This window comes from Schistocerca gregaria, chromosome 5 (assembly GCF_023897955.1).
Source record: "Schistocerca gregaria isolate iqSchGreg1 chromosome 5, iqSchGreg1.2, whole genome shotgun sequence".
NCBI classification, from domain to species: Eukaryota; Metazoa; Arthropoda; class Insecta; order Orthoptera; family Acrididae; genus Schistocerca; species Schistocerca gregaria.
Window position 1 is genome coordinate 53042206 of NC_064924.1, and position 17742 is coordinate 53059947.

At 37.1% G+C, this 17742-nt stretch overlaps 1 protein-coding gene across 1 annotated transcript in view; it reads right to left on the reverse strand.

Annotated features, from left to right (window-relative positions):
• The window catches only part of LOC126273220 (sodium channel protein 60E-like), a 295045-nt gene that overhangs the window by 147533 nt on the left and 129770 nt on the right, over positions 1-17742 (reverse strand). The window contains exons 13-15 of the mRNA XM_049976764.1: positions 16482-16675; positions 12052-12157; positions 6816-6941 (exon numbers count right to left, since the gene is read on the reverse strand). Coding sequence (XP_049832721.1) covers positions 6816-6941; positions 12052-12157; positions 16482-16675 — 426 coding nt within the window. The remainder of the gene's footprint in view (positions 1-6815; positions 6942-12051; positions 12158-16481; positions 16676-17742) is intronic.

Below are 17742 nucleotides of genomic sequence, written 5' to 3' on the forward strand. Positions count from 1 at the left end.
GGCAAGTAGACAAAAAATCTTGCTAGCAATTTCATTTGGGTTGCACACCAGTGGTCATGGTGAAGAAGCACAAGAATTCAGGACTACATGGATGTTGGGATGACAATGCATATTAAGAAGGAGTGTTCCATTAATCACAACTAGCAGACTATGAAGAAGGAAAAACATGTAGAGTGGCCCTGATTCCTCAACAGGCAGCCAATTGGCTTATCCAACACCTGGTGAACTCGCCTGCAGATACTGTGTTATCTCTTCCTAAGCACCTACAGGACAACCACACTAAACAGCCACAGCACAGGAAAGGTTCTACATGGCCGGCAACCTGGGACGCTGCTCCGTCATGACTGGTGGTGCAACCGCACCGTTCACAATATGCTGTGGGTGATCCAGTACCGCTGCCACTTTCAGCCAGCAGCTGGGATGGGTGCCAGCTATGGTTTGTGAGATGCATGGTCGGCGAATGTTCACCATGGATGCTCCCGCCACAAGAATCAATTGTGCTCTCAGTGGGGCAATGACCCACCACAGCCACAGCAGACATTGTCAGACAGCTCTCCTGCTGTGACTGGGAACCATGTAGGTTCCTTCCCTGGAGGTGCTGATAGGCATCGACGATGCTAAGATGGAGCCACTGCCCATCCCAGACCCTCAAATGATGTGGCTGCCTGGATGCTGCCTGCTCATCAGAGCACCGAGCAGACGTTCCACTGCCATTGTTGCCTCCATCTCTTGTTGCTGCTTGGTTCACAGATTCCCCATGCACAGGTCATCACCTCGGCCAGCACTCCATTGTCTGTGCCACTTCCACTTGTACAGCCTGCTGGGGCAGAGAAAGCCAACAGCCAATCCCTGAAATGGTGATGCCTCTTCAGATGCTGATGAGCAGATAGAAGCCAATCCCATCAGCATGCAGTTGCTGCTGTGCCGCTGCCATCATCACTGTCATTGTCACTGGGTCACCTGGTTGGATCTGTGGCTTCCTCACCATTGCTGACCTTCCACTAACAGCGATCCAGTCTGCATGGTCCACACTGACGTTAGTGGCACTGGCTCGATGGAAGAGGGGACGGGTGTGGAGGAAGGCCCACGCTATTCACCACTGCAGCACTTGTATCTGGCACCAGCCATGGCTGGGTGAAGCAGGCGCACCACCACCCCGCAGCCAACAATCGGCCAACAAACATGACTGGACTGTTGCCAGTGGGGCCTTGTCCACTTGTATCTTCTCCACCACATGCAAATGTTCTTGAGTCAGACGTCAGCTCTGTGCCAGTGTACATTCAGCTGTCAATGACAGGACGCTGTATGTTTCTATGACTTTGTGACTATTCAATGTGTAGTTATCAGCTCATGTAATTTTGTGTATATACTGGCTGTCAACAGAGATTGTAGAAACACCTTTTTTATTAAAATTGATTAAATTAACATACAATTAAAATGAAGAGATCTCAGTATTATGCATTTCTGAGCACTGTTTTACCCTGGAAATAATTAAATAAGCAAAAATAAATAAATAAATTCATTCATCTTCCAGCTATTGCATAAAGACAGCAAGCATGTAGCAATTTACATAAAGGAAAATATAGATTTTAGCATTCTACCTGATTTAACTGGAATGAATGTCAAAAAGAACTATGAATCTGCAGTTACAAAAGTTAATAAGTTCAACCTGGTTACTATACAGAGTGTTTCAAAATGAATATACAGATTTTAAGGCTTTGTAGCACATATTACATGCACCATACAACTATAAATAATACACCAAATGAAAGATAAATACAAACAGTTTTTCTTACAATTACTCAGTGTGAAGACCGATCACACATCATGACAATAGGTGAGTTGTTCAGAAACCTTGATCAATGTATTAAGAGTAATTGTTGCAATAACACTGTTTATAAAGTCAGACAGATTAGCTGGTATCGGAGGCACATACACATGATCGCATCAGATCGTGTGTGAACATGGAGGTCATGCATAAAATGCTGTGTCAACCGGCCCCTTGCACCCAATCCACCGGTTGGATACAACGTCTTTTAACCAGTCGCGTACTGAGTTATGCCAGTGAGGTGGCACAACATCTTCCTCCCAAACAAAGATGTGATGTTCAGTTTATTCCCATTGAGGTATGGGCCACCGCTGTAGCACATCATGATAAGAAACATCAGTTACAGTTGATTCACCAAAAAAGAAAGGCCATGAACTATTCGTGGGGATATTTCTTGGGGCTAAGCATGAAAGACTCGCACTCATTCACAGTGTTTTTCAGTCATTCCATACTTTTCCCATTGTGCACAGGGATACAAATAAAACTGTTTGAGTTGCTCTTTCATTTGGTGTATTATTTACAATTGTAAGTTAAACATAATAAATGCCACAATGCCTTAAAAACGGTATTTTCATTTTCAAACACCCTGTATTGCTATGGTTTATCAATCAACGTCTGGAAATTTTGAACTTTTTCTTTAATTGGAGACATAGTGAAACAAAGTAAATAAAATGGATTGTAATTTGATAATCTGTGGTGACTTCAACATTGATTTTCTCAAAAAAGTAGAAACAGTAAGACCCTTTTGAACCTTGCTACAACACACAAACTAAGGGTTGAAGTAAAAGTGGTTACCTAAGTAAAAGACACTTGCAAAACATCTCTATATCAGTTTCTAGTGAAGAAGAGTTCATACAGCTCCTCACAAAAAAATTTTCATAGCAGGCATTACTGACTATATTGCTCAAATGCTATGTCTGAAAATAAAAGACAGTATTGTTAACAATATCTCTTTGAGAACCACATATAGAAGCTGTAACATAAACTACTTCAACAGCTTACTGAAGAAAGAAAAATGGTCAGAAGTTTACAAAAATAATGACATAAATGGAAAATACAACTTTCAATGACACATTAACCCATTTCTTTCAAATTGCAGTTTCACAGGAAACTGTAACCAAAAGGAGGAATTCTTGAACAAACAACTTGACCACAAGAGGAATGAGGGTTTCTTGCCAGGTGAAAAGACTACTTCATAAAGAATGTAAATGAAAAATTCCATAGCTGAATTACACATATGCTATAAAAATACTCCAAAATACTAAGACAGTAACACGAGCAGCAAAAATAATGCATAATGATGAACACCTCTATAATTTGGCTAATTAAGCAAAGACTATGTGGAGTGTTATAAAAAAAAAATCTCGTGAAAACAGAGCATAATGCCTTATCACAGGAAAACAGAAAAATAACAAAATTGAAAAACGTATCCAACACATAACAAACCCCCAAAAAGTGGCCAACACGTTTGTTGCTGATAATGTGATAAAATCAAACTTAAATGATAACACAGAAGCTAATGAATATAAAATAAGTGAATGTAGAGGGTCGACATATTTCAGTTTCATCTCACAAGATGAAGTTGCGAAAGCAATAAAGGGACTAAAAAATTACAACTCTGGTAAACATTGATGGTGTCCCTGCAACAATTTTACAGATGAGTGTACCAAACTTAACTGAAATACTTACAGACTTATGTGAATGCTCACTTCAGGCAGACACTTTGCCTGATGTATTGGAAACATCAAAGCTTACTTCAGTTTTTTAAAAAAGTGAGAGAGATAATGTAAATAACCAGAGATCCATCACAATTTCCTCCTGTATTTCAAAAATATTTGAGAAGGTTATGTACGACAAACTTACGGAATTAAAAAAAAACACACTTATGTAATGAACAACAGATGAAAAAATAAGAGGTCAACAACAAATGCCATTTGTGAGTGCATCAATTGCATACTAAGCATGACTGTCAAAAAACAGGAATCAACAGGAATATTTATTGACCTATCAAAACCATTTGACATGGTGGATCATCAGATTCTGCTGTCATCACTTGAAAAATATAGTATTCAAGATCTGTACAGCAATTGGATCAGTTTCTTTCTGAGCACAAATGTCAACCAAAAAACTACTTCTGAACACTTGTCAGACTATAAACCAATCAAATATTGTGTACCCCAAGGATAAGTAATGAGACTCCTTCTGCACCATAAAAGATCTAAGCTTAAAAGGGCATGTCCATAAAATGATCATGTTTGCACATGACATCACAATTATACTAAAAGGAGAAAGTAACGAAGAATTGCAGCAATCAGCAAACACCGTCATAAAACAACTTAGCAAATGGGCATAGAATAATTAGTTTGTAATAAATAGTAAAAATAGTAAAAAGACTGTCACATTAAAATTCCACAATGCTCCAAGCAAGGACTTGTTTATCCCAAGTGTCTCTATCATCAATGTACCAGTCAGTAAATGTACAGAAACCAAATTTTTATGACTATGGCTAAAAAGCAATGTGAAATGGAATAAACATATCAAATACCATAATCCAAATTTGAGCAAGATATGCTACCTCCTTTGCTGACTAAAATCCTGCTGCAGTGAGAAAACAATAATAAATACTTATCATGCCTACTTTTATTCTTCCTTTAAATAGGGGTTTACTTTCTTGCAAAACTTTACAGCAGCTGGCAGCACTTACAGACAGCAAAAAAGGGCCATTGGAATCATGTTTGGATTCAAACCTAGAGATTTGTGTAAACCTCTTATGTATCTACATTACAAAAACCCTTATATTCTTTGAAATTTATGCAACAGATAGCAAAACAAAAGGAAACAATGCTATTCACGATCACTTTACCAGAGAAAACAAAAACTTACACGTGACCCAAATGAATGCATCCCTGTGCAAAAATGATGCTTTCCATATGGGAGTTAAACTTTATAACAAACTTCCCAAAAATATAAAAAAAAGCTATTACTGAGGTAAAACCTTTGGAAAAGCTATGAATTCATATTTACAGCATTGCTGCTTTTATTCAATTGAAGAATATTTAAACTTATGAAATACTTAGTGTATGAAGCAATAATATTATAAAAAGGATGGTTGCTGCTCATCATATATCGCAGATGCTGAGTCGCAGATAGGCACAACAAAAAGACTGTCAGAAAGTGAGCTTTCGGCCAACAAGGCCTTTGATGAAAAGAGACAACATACACGTATATACACATACACATACACACACACACACACACACACACACACACACACACACACACACACACACACACACACACACACACACACAAGTGCAAAAGCAACTCTCAGACACATATGACGGGTCTCTGGCTGCTGAGACCAGACTGAGAGCAATATTGTTTAATGTATGAAGTGGATTATTGTAATCTTAGAAAAGTGTGCTTAGAAATAACTTTCACGTGTATATTTATAAACTGGATTATCCACTGTTTTACACGTTAGTTGCTTTGTAGACAACATACCCACTAAAATACAATCTACAATGGCTCAGGAAAATTGCTTAAGTGCAGTAAATTGATATTGTTAACATTCACATCCATTTTTTAATTGTCCTGTTGCAAAATATTTATCTGTGTTGTTTCTGTTCATACTGTCTCTGCTCTTTATATGTAGTGCCAAACAGTTCATTTCACATCCACAGCCCACTTTAGAAAATGTTTTAAATCAGTTATCATACACTACATTTCAATTGGTTACACAGGCCTTCATGTTTTCCACTTCCAACCTACTATTATTGCAAGAAATGTTAGTCACATTTTTCTTGTAAATTTGAACTATCTTGTCACAGTCTGTTGTACTGCATCATTTGGATGCAGTACACAGAGATATGGGGTCAGCACATGGCTTTCCTAGTGATTGCCAGCTTTCCTGATATTAGAGCTACTAATTCTATTTCAACCAGCTACTCAAATGACCTTAAAATATGGTGTATGGTGAGTTCTGCACCTCCCAGTTAAATCCAGATCCTCCATACATGATGGCCACTCAGATATGGACATGGACATTGTCTTATGGCATCAATACATTAAAAGATACATTTATGGCAGAATAAACAAAACAAAATACTGTGTAGTTCAACAGAAGTGACTGAATGTCCTGAAAGAGTAAATGTAAATAACTGTAACCAAGAATTTATCTTTACCTTTTGCCTATAAAATCAGAGCAACAAAATTAAGTAATGAAGTACTTAGCAGTAGAACAAAATAGTGTTGTTTCGGTATATGATATGATTGAATGTCCCAAAAGCAATAAATGTAGATAACTGTACCCAAGCATTAACAACAACATTGAAAGGATAGACTGCTTAATAACAACATTGAAAGGATAGACTACTGCTTATCTGATACAGTAGGTGTTGAGTACCAAACAGTCACGATGAAAAAAAATGCTAGAAGTATTCAGCTGTTGGGCAAACCCTATCAGATTTGGAAAAAAACACACATATTTGCACAAGTGCAACTGACTCACTCATTGCGTGCGAATGTGAAAGAGAGTGAGGGAGAAGAGAGAGAGAGAGAGAGAGAGAGAGAGAGAGAGAGAGAGAGAGAGAGAGAGAGAGAGAGAGAGAGAGAAGGGGGGGGGGGTGGAGGGAGGGGGTGAGAGAGAGAGAGAGAGAGAGAGAGAGAGAGAGAGAGAGAGAGAGAGAGAGAGAGAGAGTATTGTCTATGTGTAAACATGTGTATGTGATTTACATCTGATAAAGGCTTTAATCTGAGCACTGAATACTTCTAACATTGTTTTCAACTGTGCCTGTCTGCATCTCAGCACTACTTCTGCGTGGTGAGAAGCAATACATTCTTCCTGTATTGTTATTCCATCCTGGATATTCTACTGTAGCCAAGTATTTATCTTTATCTTCTGCCTTATAAAATGAGAGCAATAAAATAAAGTTGACATTCAATAACTGTGCAGTAAGGGACATTATGGACTAAAAATATGTTTTACCTCTTTCTTTGATTTTAGCTCCTCTGAATTAAAACTATTGAGCAACAAAGCCAAGAAGAGGTTCAGCACCATGAAATTGCCCATAACAAGTGCTGGAAGAAAAATTGCAAAGCAAGTTTCAGGTCCCTGAAAACAGAAAGAGATAATTATTGACTGCAAGCTGTCTCTACACCATTATAAAGCAAAAACATAAATTAATGCTACTTGTTATTACTAAGTAACATAATTTGCAGGATCAGTTCAATATTGTTTATGTGGCCAGAAAAAAGAAAATAATCTACAAAGCACATATTTGGAATCAAAGAGAAAATAAATTTGAGAAAATTATTTTAACAGATCTGGCACGCATATCAATTTAAGATCAACATACTGCAGACATCTATTATTTTCAGCAACTCCATTCTTTGGTCATTATTTTAATGCCATTGTTGTCATATCATTTGATATATTATTTCCTCTGGGTTTTCAGGACTACATTCTAGTTGCCCTTCAGCGCCTTGTTTTTGTCTTTCTTTATCCTTGGTGTAAATCACCAGTATTTCATATTACATTAATATGAATTAGGATAGACTGCTACTGGTCATAGGGAAAAGTTGAGCAGCACACACTATGTGGTGAGTAGCGGTCTATCCTAATTCACGTTGTCGTTATTCCATCACAGATTTTCAACCTTTCTATTTTAATCTTGTAATAAATAGATTATATCTATGGTAGTGTACACTGAACCATTACCATGCATTCATTTTTTCAGATCCAGATAATAGCATACATATGCACTGAGTGTGATAACTTCCAGTATGACTTTAAGATTACATTGCCTGATTGTACTCCCTAATTTTTCACTGTTTGCCATACCATAAATTATTCAGCTGCATTATTTTATTTACTTCTCTTTAACTGATTATTAACTTCATAAATCAGAGTGTGAAGGTTTTAATTCCATATATAAAATTAATATAAGAAAACTTACTGCAATGGATATTAACCAAACTAACTGCTGCATATAAAGCTTCATCTCCAGTACTCTTGTGCATTATATAAAACATAAAAAAAGTTTTGCAATTTTTTTTTAATAAATAAGGTAACTGTCCAAATATAAATGCAGAAGTATGTTCAAAAATACAAGACATCAAATCACAAACATTTTTTATACAAAATCTAAAGTTCATCTGTTTCAAATTATAGCTTAAATCTGTTCATCCATTTCCAAATTTTTCATTCAGTATTCAACTTGAACAAAAGCTATTTGTTTTTGCCATAGCACACTAGTGCTTAACTAAAGCATACATTTTTCAAAATGCTTCTGAGATCTGAAGCATCTGTTTAATGCTATTAATTTTGTCACAGAAAAATTCTTAATATTTTGAATAGCAGCCAATGTTCAATCAGTGTGGATCACAGATGACATTTCAGTTTTTTGTCTAATGTATACACATCAACACTTTCTATGAAACACACTATTTTACTCTTAAAAATGATAGGGGTCTATTATATATTTATGTATCATATACATGTAACTAATCATACATATGTATCATTACATAACGTTCTAAGACTGGTCAACTATTAAACAATGGAAAGTACAGAATGAAATAACAACAATATGAGAGGATATATTGCAACTCACCACACAGAGGAGATATTATTGACTCACAGACAGGCACAACGGAAAGATTGCTAAAATATTAAAGCATATGGACAAGGTCTTTCTTCTGCAAAAGAATACCATACATTTTCCAACAAGCACAACTCTCTGTCTCTCTCTCTCTCTCTCTCTCTCTCTCTCTCTCTCTCTCTCTCTCTCTCTCTCTCTCACACACACACACACACACACACACACACACACACACACACACACACACACAAACATTATCTCAGTCAGTCAGGCTACAACACCATGAGACAATGGCCACATATGTGTGTGAGTTGTGGCTGTGTGAATGTGAATGTGTTTTCTATTGTAGGAGCAACACATTGTCCAAAATCTTTAATATTTTAGCAGTCTTTTTCATTGTGTCTGTGTGCAACTCAATGCCTTCTCTTTGTGGTGAGTAGCAATCTATCCTTTCCTCATCAAGGGTCAGCAACACACTTCTAACAATATTAATCCTATGAATAAACAACAGTACTTACATCTTGACATGCGTCATCCTTTTCATTCCTGCCACGCAGGTTTCACATTCAAGACAAACATATCTGTTCACAAGCAGATTTTTTTACTGCAATACACCACTATTCTCACCCCAGCCTTAACCATATCTACATCTACATCCATACTCCGCAAGCCACCTGGCGGTGTGTGGCGGAGAGTACCCTGAGTACCTCTATCGGTTCTCCCTTCTATTCCAGTCTCGTATTGTACGTAGAAAGAAGGATTGTCGGTATGCTTCTGTGTGGGCTCTAATCTCTCTGATTTTATCCTCATGGTCTCTTCGCGAGATATACGTAGGAGGGAGCAATATACTGCTTGACTCTTCGGTGAAGGTATGTTCTCAAAACTTTAACAAAAGCCCGTACTGAGCTACTGAGCGTCTCTCCTGCAGAGTCTTCCACTGGAGTTTATCTATCATCTCCGTAACGCTTTCGCGATTACTAAATGATCCTGTAATAAAGCGCGCTGCTCTCTGTTGGATCTTCTCTATCTCTTCTATTAACCATATCTGGTGCGGATCCCACACTGCTGAGCAGTATTCAAGCAGTGGGCAAACAAGTATACTGTAACCTACTTCCTTTGTTGTCAGATTGCATTTTCTTAGGATTCTTCCAATGAATCTCAGTCTGGCATCTGCTTTACCGACGGTCAACTTTATGTGATCATTCCATTTTAAATCACTCCTAATGCGTACTTCCAGATAATTTATGGAATTAACTGCTTCCAGTTGCTGACCTGCTATTTTGTAGCTAAATAATAAGGGACCTATCTTTCTATGTATTCGCATCACGTTACACTTGTCTACATTGAGATTCAATTGCCATTCCATGCACCATGCGTCAATTCGCTGCAGATCCTCCTGCATTTCAGTACAATTTTCCATTGTTGCAACCTCTCGATACACCACAGCGTCATCTGCAAAAAGCCTCAGTGAACTTCCGATGTCATACACCAGGTCATTTATGTATATTGTGAATAGCAACGGTCCTATGACACTCCCCTGCGGCGCACCTGAAATCCCTCTTACTTCGGAAGACTTCTCTCCATGAGAATGACATGCTGCATTCTGTTATCTAGGAACTCCTCAATCCAATCACACAATTGAGCTGATAGTCCGTATGCTCTTACTTTGTTCATTAAACGACTGTGGGGAACTGTGTCAAACGCCTTGCGGAAGTCAAGAAACACGGCATCTACCTGTGAACCCGTGTCTAAGGACCTCTGAGTCTCGTGGACGAATAGTGTGAGCTGGGTTTCACACGACCGTCTTTTTCGAAACCCATGCTGATTCCTACAGAGTAGATTTCTAGTCTCCAGAAAAGACATTATACTCAAACATAATACGTGTTCCAAAATTCTACAACTGATCGACATTAGAGATATAGGTCTATAGTTCTGCACATATGTTCGATGTCCCTTCTTGAAAATGGGGATGACCAATGACCTGTGCCCTTTTCCAATCCTTTCTGGCCCCCTACCTTACACTCCGCCCTCCACCCCCAATGTCTGCAATATCCTGGTCAGACCCTATGCTCCTTCTGCACCCATTTCCCAACCCTATGGTTCCTCCCCTGTGACTGCCTAATGCACCCTCCTATTACCACCTAGGTGCCAGATCTGTAACCAGCAAAACATGTACTATCAAATGGAGACCCACCTGTGAAACAACGCCTGTCGTGTACTGGGTGTTACGTAAACACTATTCCCCCTTCTGTATTGGTATGTCTATCAGTTTGGATGAATAGCCATATTCAGAGGGTGTATGGTGGCAACACACAATATCTTGTTCCACAGTATGTTCTAGAACATGACAGTCATGACTTTGGTGCCTGTTTCACCACACGTGCCATCTGGATTCTCCATCCTGACACCAGTATCTCAGAACTCTGCGCGTGGGTACTGGTGTTACAACATGTGGTTCATTGTCACCGCCCGCTTGCCCCAAATCTACGCTAATTTTTGTAGCCTCAGTATTTATATTCACTAACTATTCATTTTCTTCATTCCCTTTTGTTTTTCTATATATTTTATTTTCCAAATTATCTATTCTCCACACCTTCCCTTCCCCACCCACTCCTATTTGTCTAACATCTTTCACTCTTATAACTATTGCATGATGTTTTATCAGTAATCTCTATCTTGCTTATCACTCTCTCTTCCACCTTTAAGTTCTCATGTTTCCAAATTTCATTTGGTGCAGCTATCAACAATCAGTCTTTCCTTCTCATCTCGTCCAGTAAGACTCCCCTCACCCATGTTCTGGGCGACTTTTCTGCAACTCTCGCCATTTCCTAAACCTCACCAGTCCTCCCTCATCTCTCTTCCTTCCTCTTCAATTCTTCTGCCAGAAGAAACAGCCACTGGCTCCAAAAGCTTGCACATTTCTCTATCTTTCACATGAATTTTCTTCTGCTGCTGCTTGCCAAGTAAATTTTTATCTAGCCAATTATGTCATATTTTAAAACACTGATTTTTTTCATTGAGAGATAATCTTCTGTGGTTCATGTGTGTTACATTCAATGAAAAGCATTCAGGTAAAGATACTTTTATGCCTCCTTATAGCTGTTACAATTATATGCTCTGGCTCCCTAATATATGGGAAAGAAAATTTACAACAATCTACAAGACAAGAAAATTCAGAGGAAAGGCTGCATGATACTCTACTATAGCAATTCCACTACTCAATTTAAGAAGGATGTCCTCTATCATAAGTCTTATTTTATTTGTAAACCCAAGTACTCATTCTCACTAAATAAATAAATTAACCAATTTTAAAATACATATCAATCTCATTAACTGTAATAGCACACAAATTAATTATACTGCACATTTTGACATGTTTTCTGAACCACAATTGAAGTAAGATTAAATGTATAGTATGTAAATAAATCACATTTCACAACAGAAAAACTACCTTCCATTTAATTATAATGAGATTTGCATGGAAGTAACTATAGAATGAAAGATTTTACATGCTTTCTAGCATAAAAAGCACTCAGAGATGGACAATAAACTGATGAAAGTGTGAAACATGTATGATAAATTAAAATGTAGCTACTTTCACTCATTCTATATCAAAATTACCTCCTCACTCTCTGCTCTCATGCAGTCCCACAGTGGCTCAATCCATTCTCCACATAAAATTCTAAATATCATCATAAAAGAATGGAAGAAATCTGTGAAGTTCCATCTGAAATTAAGAGAAATTAAAAACATTTTCACAATGATTTTTTACTGGAAAAGTTATCAAAAATACACTTCCCCACATTAATCAGAAAGATTAACACAACAATCAATTATACATGGGAAATTCTTATGGATACTTATTAATATTTTTATTGTTATGATTATTTTATTTTGTCAATGGACAGACATTGCAAATAATTACAGAAAATAACTGATAAATATGCAGTGGATTTCTGATTACAAAATAAAAATACTTTCACATTGTTATGCAGTAGGAGAGTGGGTTTGGAAAGTTAACAGGAAAAAACTGGCAGATAAAAGCTATGAGTCAGGCAGTGAGAACATTCATTCTGGCACAAGCTTTAATCTGTCATGAAATTTTGGCACTTGTTTAGAGTAAATGACTGCAGCAGTTTATTGCAATAAGATTTGAAGATACAGTGAGATGCAAATGTTAGATTTATTCTTTATCCAAGAAACTGGACATGAGCCAAAGCAAGTGTGTTACCTGAAGTAAATGCTGCAACTGACTGATCCTGTTGCACTATGTATTTCGAGTAACAAGGTTTCAAGATATGCTTTACTCGTCATGTATATGAAAACATTGGCATAAATCTGCCCTTTTACTATATATTGTTGATTTTAACAACTGATAAACATCAAAGGAGTGCTACATATGCAGGCATGCCAAGTTCCACAAGATGAATTATAGTTGTGTATATTTTTACTTGTGACAAACATGTTTGTAAATTTATTTTTGATAAACCTCTGTGAAATGTGCAATATGTATTCCATTAAGATGTTAACATGGAATGAGTAATGAATGCACAATGGAAAATGATGTACAGCCAAAAATTGTTTTGAATATCTGAAGATGACAGTGTTACATGTTGAAAATGGTTAATAAAAAATAGTTTTGAATAATTTCTGTAAAAAACACTGTTCATGCTTAAAGGTATCAGTTTTATTAAGTGTTTTGTCACTGTTTTTTGTGAATGGTAATTGTAATAAGCAACCATAATGTAATGAAACATCGGGAGAGGTTGGTTAGAGTTATTAAGTAGACTTCATGAACTTCCTTTGTTTCACTGCATGTGCCAGCCACGTAAGATCAATAGTTAAGTTTAAGTGGATGTTTTCAGCTTTGGAACAGGCACATCACAATTTTTACTCTTGAATAGATTTTAGGTGAGAAAAATTCACTTCTAGGGATGGTCATTTCATCCAATGGCAGTTGATACTAGAAACAATATGCTTCAAACCTAGGCAGTTATTCGAAAGGATTCTTGATGAAATTGATTGAAAGAAAATGCACACCAGTTTTTAAATGGGATTAGTCAAAGTTCTGTACAAGAAAACTGGTATTAGAAATATTTGTAGATGGTATATACCATACTAGACCAAATAGGCGCACTTTAGAATGCTTGAAAGCCCAATTATGGGTAACCAGGAGGATCTACAGCTTTTATAAAGTAAAATTTGATCTAAAGTTCCCATATTAAAAACACAGAAAAAAACTACATCTTATTACACACTATATATGTACAGTTAATTTAATATTGTATAACTAATTCAATATTTGGAAAAGGCCACACAATTGCTCTCTAGTTTTTAACAGCAGTATTGCTCATACTGCATTAGAAAAAAGAAGCACACTAAATTTCGTTATGAATCATAGGTGACTATAGTTTGATTATAATGACTTGACACTTGGCATGTCAGAGCTGTCTCCCTCCAATCAGAGCAATCAGCGTCATGCCCAAACTGTTCGCCACTACCAAACAGTCAAGGCAAACAGTCTATTCACTTCCAGTTCCTTGTCTGGCATCTTTTCTTGATATGTTGGATCCCTTGTTGGATTGTGAGTCATATGTCTGATACTTTTGTTTCACATTTGATCAGACATCTCAAAAACACACAAACACACACACACACACACACACACACACACACACACAAATGATGACAATGACATATGCACATTTCACACACAGCACTATCCAAACTTTACAGATTCCTTTCACAGAGGACATAATTCAGTTTCATATATTCAATTATTATCATCACAGAGATTGGCCTACAGTCAATAAGCTTCAAACTACATTGAATGAGGTCAAACTATTTGAAGAACCAATTCAGCATTGCCACTGGTCCTACAGAAGAATAACTATAATATCATAACAAGAAGTGCTGCTGTAGTGCAGTGGTTAAGTTATGGTCCTGATGTGCAGAAGGTTGTGGATTCGATTTTTTTTAATGTGAAATAATTTTTTATTTGTAAATGTTTATCAAAATGACTTATTATCATCATCACCACCCTCATCATCATCATCATCATCGTCGTCGTCGTCGTCATCAGCACTATTATCAATTACCTGGTTTAAATGGGTTTTTTATATTTTTAATCTTTTGCTCCATCATTTTTATCATCATAATGACTTTTTTATTTGCTCTTGTGTTTTCTTCCTATAATTCTTTTTCTGTTTGGAATCAGCCTGCATTGCCTTGAGTTGCAACCAGGACTGCTCATCGATTGAGATTGTGTCAGCTTGTGTAGCCAGTCAGAGGTAAATGACAAAAGTGGATGTTACAGTTCACTTTTAATGCTGAAAATGAAATTTTTCTGTCTTTAGTTTGCTGGTAGAGGTCAGCTTTTATCACCGTGAATGAAACGAGTGGAATTAATAGTTCTGCTGCAAGTTTTTAACTGATGTTTTCTCAGATACATTGCACATCACAATGTTGTGCTTAGGTTATGACCAGAGTCTAAATTCAGGACTACAAAATGTGTTGTCTGCCACTGTTCAGTCCCTGGTCACTGAGAATCAGCTGCGAACAGAGTGTCTTGCATTCTGACTATATCTAACAGCACCCACTACCAACACTGCTCTGTGTTACAAGAATGACACTTCAACACTTGTGAAGTGACTCACCATGCTTTCATGTTGCCTTTAACCAAGTGACAGATGATATGACAACAATGTTGACAAATGTCAATGGTAAAGTAATTTTAACAGGACTATAGGAGTGTCTCTCTGAAGTAACAATGGGAGAGACAATGTCAGATGCAGTTCAGTTTAAGAATTATGAGAGTGTTCAGCTGATCTTTGGAGATAAACACTTAAGATAATCCCAACTGGTACAATCTCAATAATACTAATCAGTATCAGTAAGTTTTGACAGAAGAGGCACATGATTTAAAGTTGAATTAGACATCTATTTACAGGGCTGTTGTGTGGACATGAATGTTTAGTAAGCATGAGACAATAAAAGAAAGCTCAATAATTTCTACAAAGAGGCACTACAAGATAGTAGGAGAGAGAAGAAGAGGAGTGAAGAAAACGGAGAGAAAGAGAGGAGGGAGGTGAAGAGACGAAAGAGGGAATAAAAATAGAAAAAACCATCTAGTTCATTGTGAACAAAACCAAATGTAAAAGATTTTAATAAGAAAACAGTCTTAACCACATTTGATAATTTATTTTTACAAAAATTACTAAATTATTGCATGCATTCATGACTGTTTGTAATTAAAATTTTGTTATAGTGCTTTCAACTGCTGCTGTTTCCACAAACCATATTTCAAAGCATTACACACACACACACACACACACACACACACACACACACACACACACACACACACACACACACACACACACACACACCAAGTGTACGTGCGGATGGATATGTGTGTGTGTGCGTGAGTGTATACCTGTCTTTTTTTCCCCCTAAGGTAAGTCTTTCTGCTCCCAGGATTGGAATGACTCCTTACCCTCTCCCTAAAAACCCACATTCTTTCATCTTTCTCTCTCCTTCCCTCTTTCCTGATGAAGCAACTGTTGGTTGCGAAAGCTTGAATTTTGTGTGTATGTTTGTGTTTGTTTTTGTATCTATCAATCTATCGACCTGCCAGCGCTTCTGTTTGGTAAGTCACATCATCTTTGTTTTTAGATGTATTTTTCCCACGTGGAATGTTTCCCAAAAATTTCACATGGGAAAAATATATTAAAAACAAAGATTCCAAGACTTACCAAGCGGGCGGTAGATAGGCATAATGAATGAAATTCTGTGTGTGTGTTTTATTTATTGTGCCTATCTACCGGCGCTTTCCCGCTTGGTAAGTCTTGGAATCTTTGTTTTTAATATATATATATATCTGTGTGTGTGTGTGAGTGATTATTTCATTTAATTTCAGAATGTTAAATAATCATAATAATTCATTACATTTCAACTAAAATCTACAGCATCCTTAAATTAAATGTTTTGTGTAGTACAACAATATGGAATATTAAATATACTTCATTAGTAATTTAATGCATGTAGCTCACCTTGGCACAGGATCTGGATGAAATCTCTCCTTTGTATAGTCTTTGGCAAAAAGTTGCATACCAATAACAGCAAAAATGTATATTACAATCACTAACACAAATGTTAAGTTTCCTAGAGCACCAATGGTTGATATAATAATGCTCAGTAGCACCTTCATAGTTGTCCATGACTGTGCAAGTTTTAGTACCCGTAACTGAAACAAGCGTAAAAAAACCTATGAGAAATGTGTATACTTTTGGCAGAAAACAATATCTGATTTTAATGCATGATATCTTACAGCTGTATAATATTATTTACACTGGGCAGTCACTGAAAGTGGAGGATGATGTCTCAGGTGACACTACATACAAGGGGCATTTGAAAAGTCCATGCAAAGTCCTAGGCATGGAACCACCGGCACGTATCGAGGTCATGTTTAGTTAGTAGCATCTTTGGAAAGAACGCACACCAAGTTTCAGCTATATTGGTGTATTTCTTTGTGTTTGGCATTTGTGTGAATCAACGAAGACGAGTGATTGTCAAAAAATGAACGAAAAAGAATTTTGTGTGGTGATTAAACATTACTTTATGAAAAGCAAAACGCCTCAGGAGACTAAAGAGAAGCTTGATAAACATTACAGTGACACTGTCCCTTCAACTACAATGGTTTAGAAGTGGTTTCAAAATTTTCGGAGTGGCCATATGTGCACAAGTGAAGCTGAACATTCTGGATGCCCTGTGGAGGTTACAACTCAAGAAATCATTGATAAAATCAATGATATTGTGACAGAAGAGTTAAGGTGCGTGAGATTGCTAGTACTGTGGGCATCTCAAATGAATGGGTACATAATATTTTGCATAAACATTTGGATATGAGAAAGCTATCCAGATTATGGGCTCCACAATTTCTCACGCTTGACCAAAAACGGAATCATGTGAAGTGTTGCAAGGATGGTTTGCAGCTGTTCAGGAAGAATCCGCAGGACTTTAAGTGTCGTTTCATCACTGTGGATACATTACTATACTCCTGAGACCAAAGAACAATCTGAACAATGGCTTACCAAGGCAGAATCTGCACCAACAAAGGCGAAGACCATTCCTTTGGCCGAAAGGTTATCACAATTGTCTTTTGGGGTTCGCAAGGGATAATCGTCATTGACTATCTGGAAAAGGGTAAAACTATTACAGGTGCATATTATTCATCATTATTGGACTTTTTGGAAACCAAGTTGCAAGAAAAACACCGGTAATTGGATAGCAAAAAAGTCCTTTTCCATCACA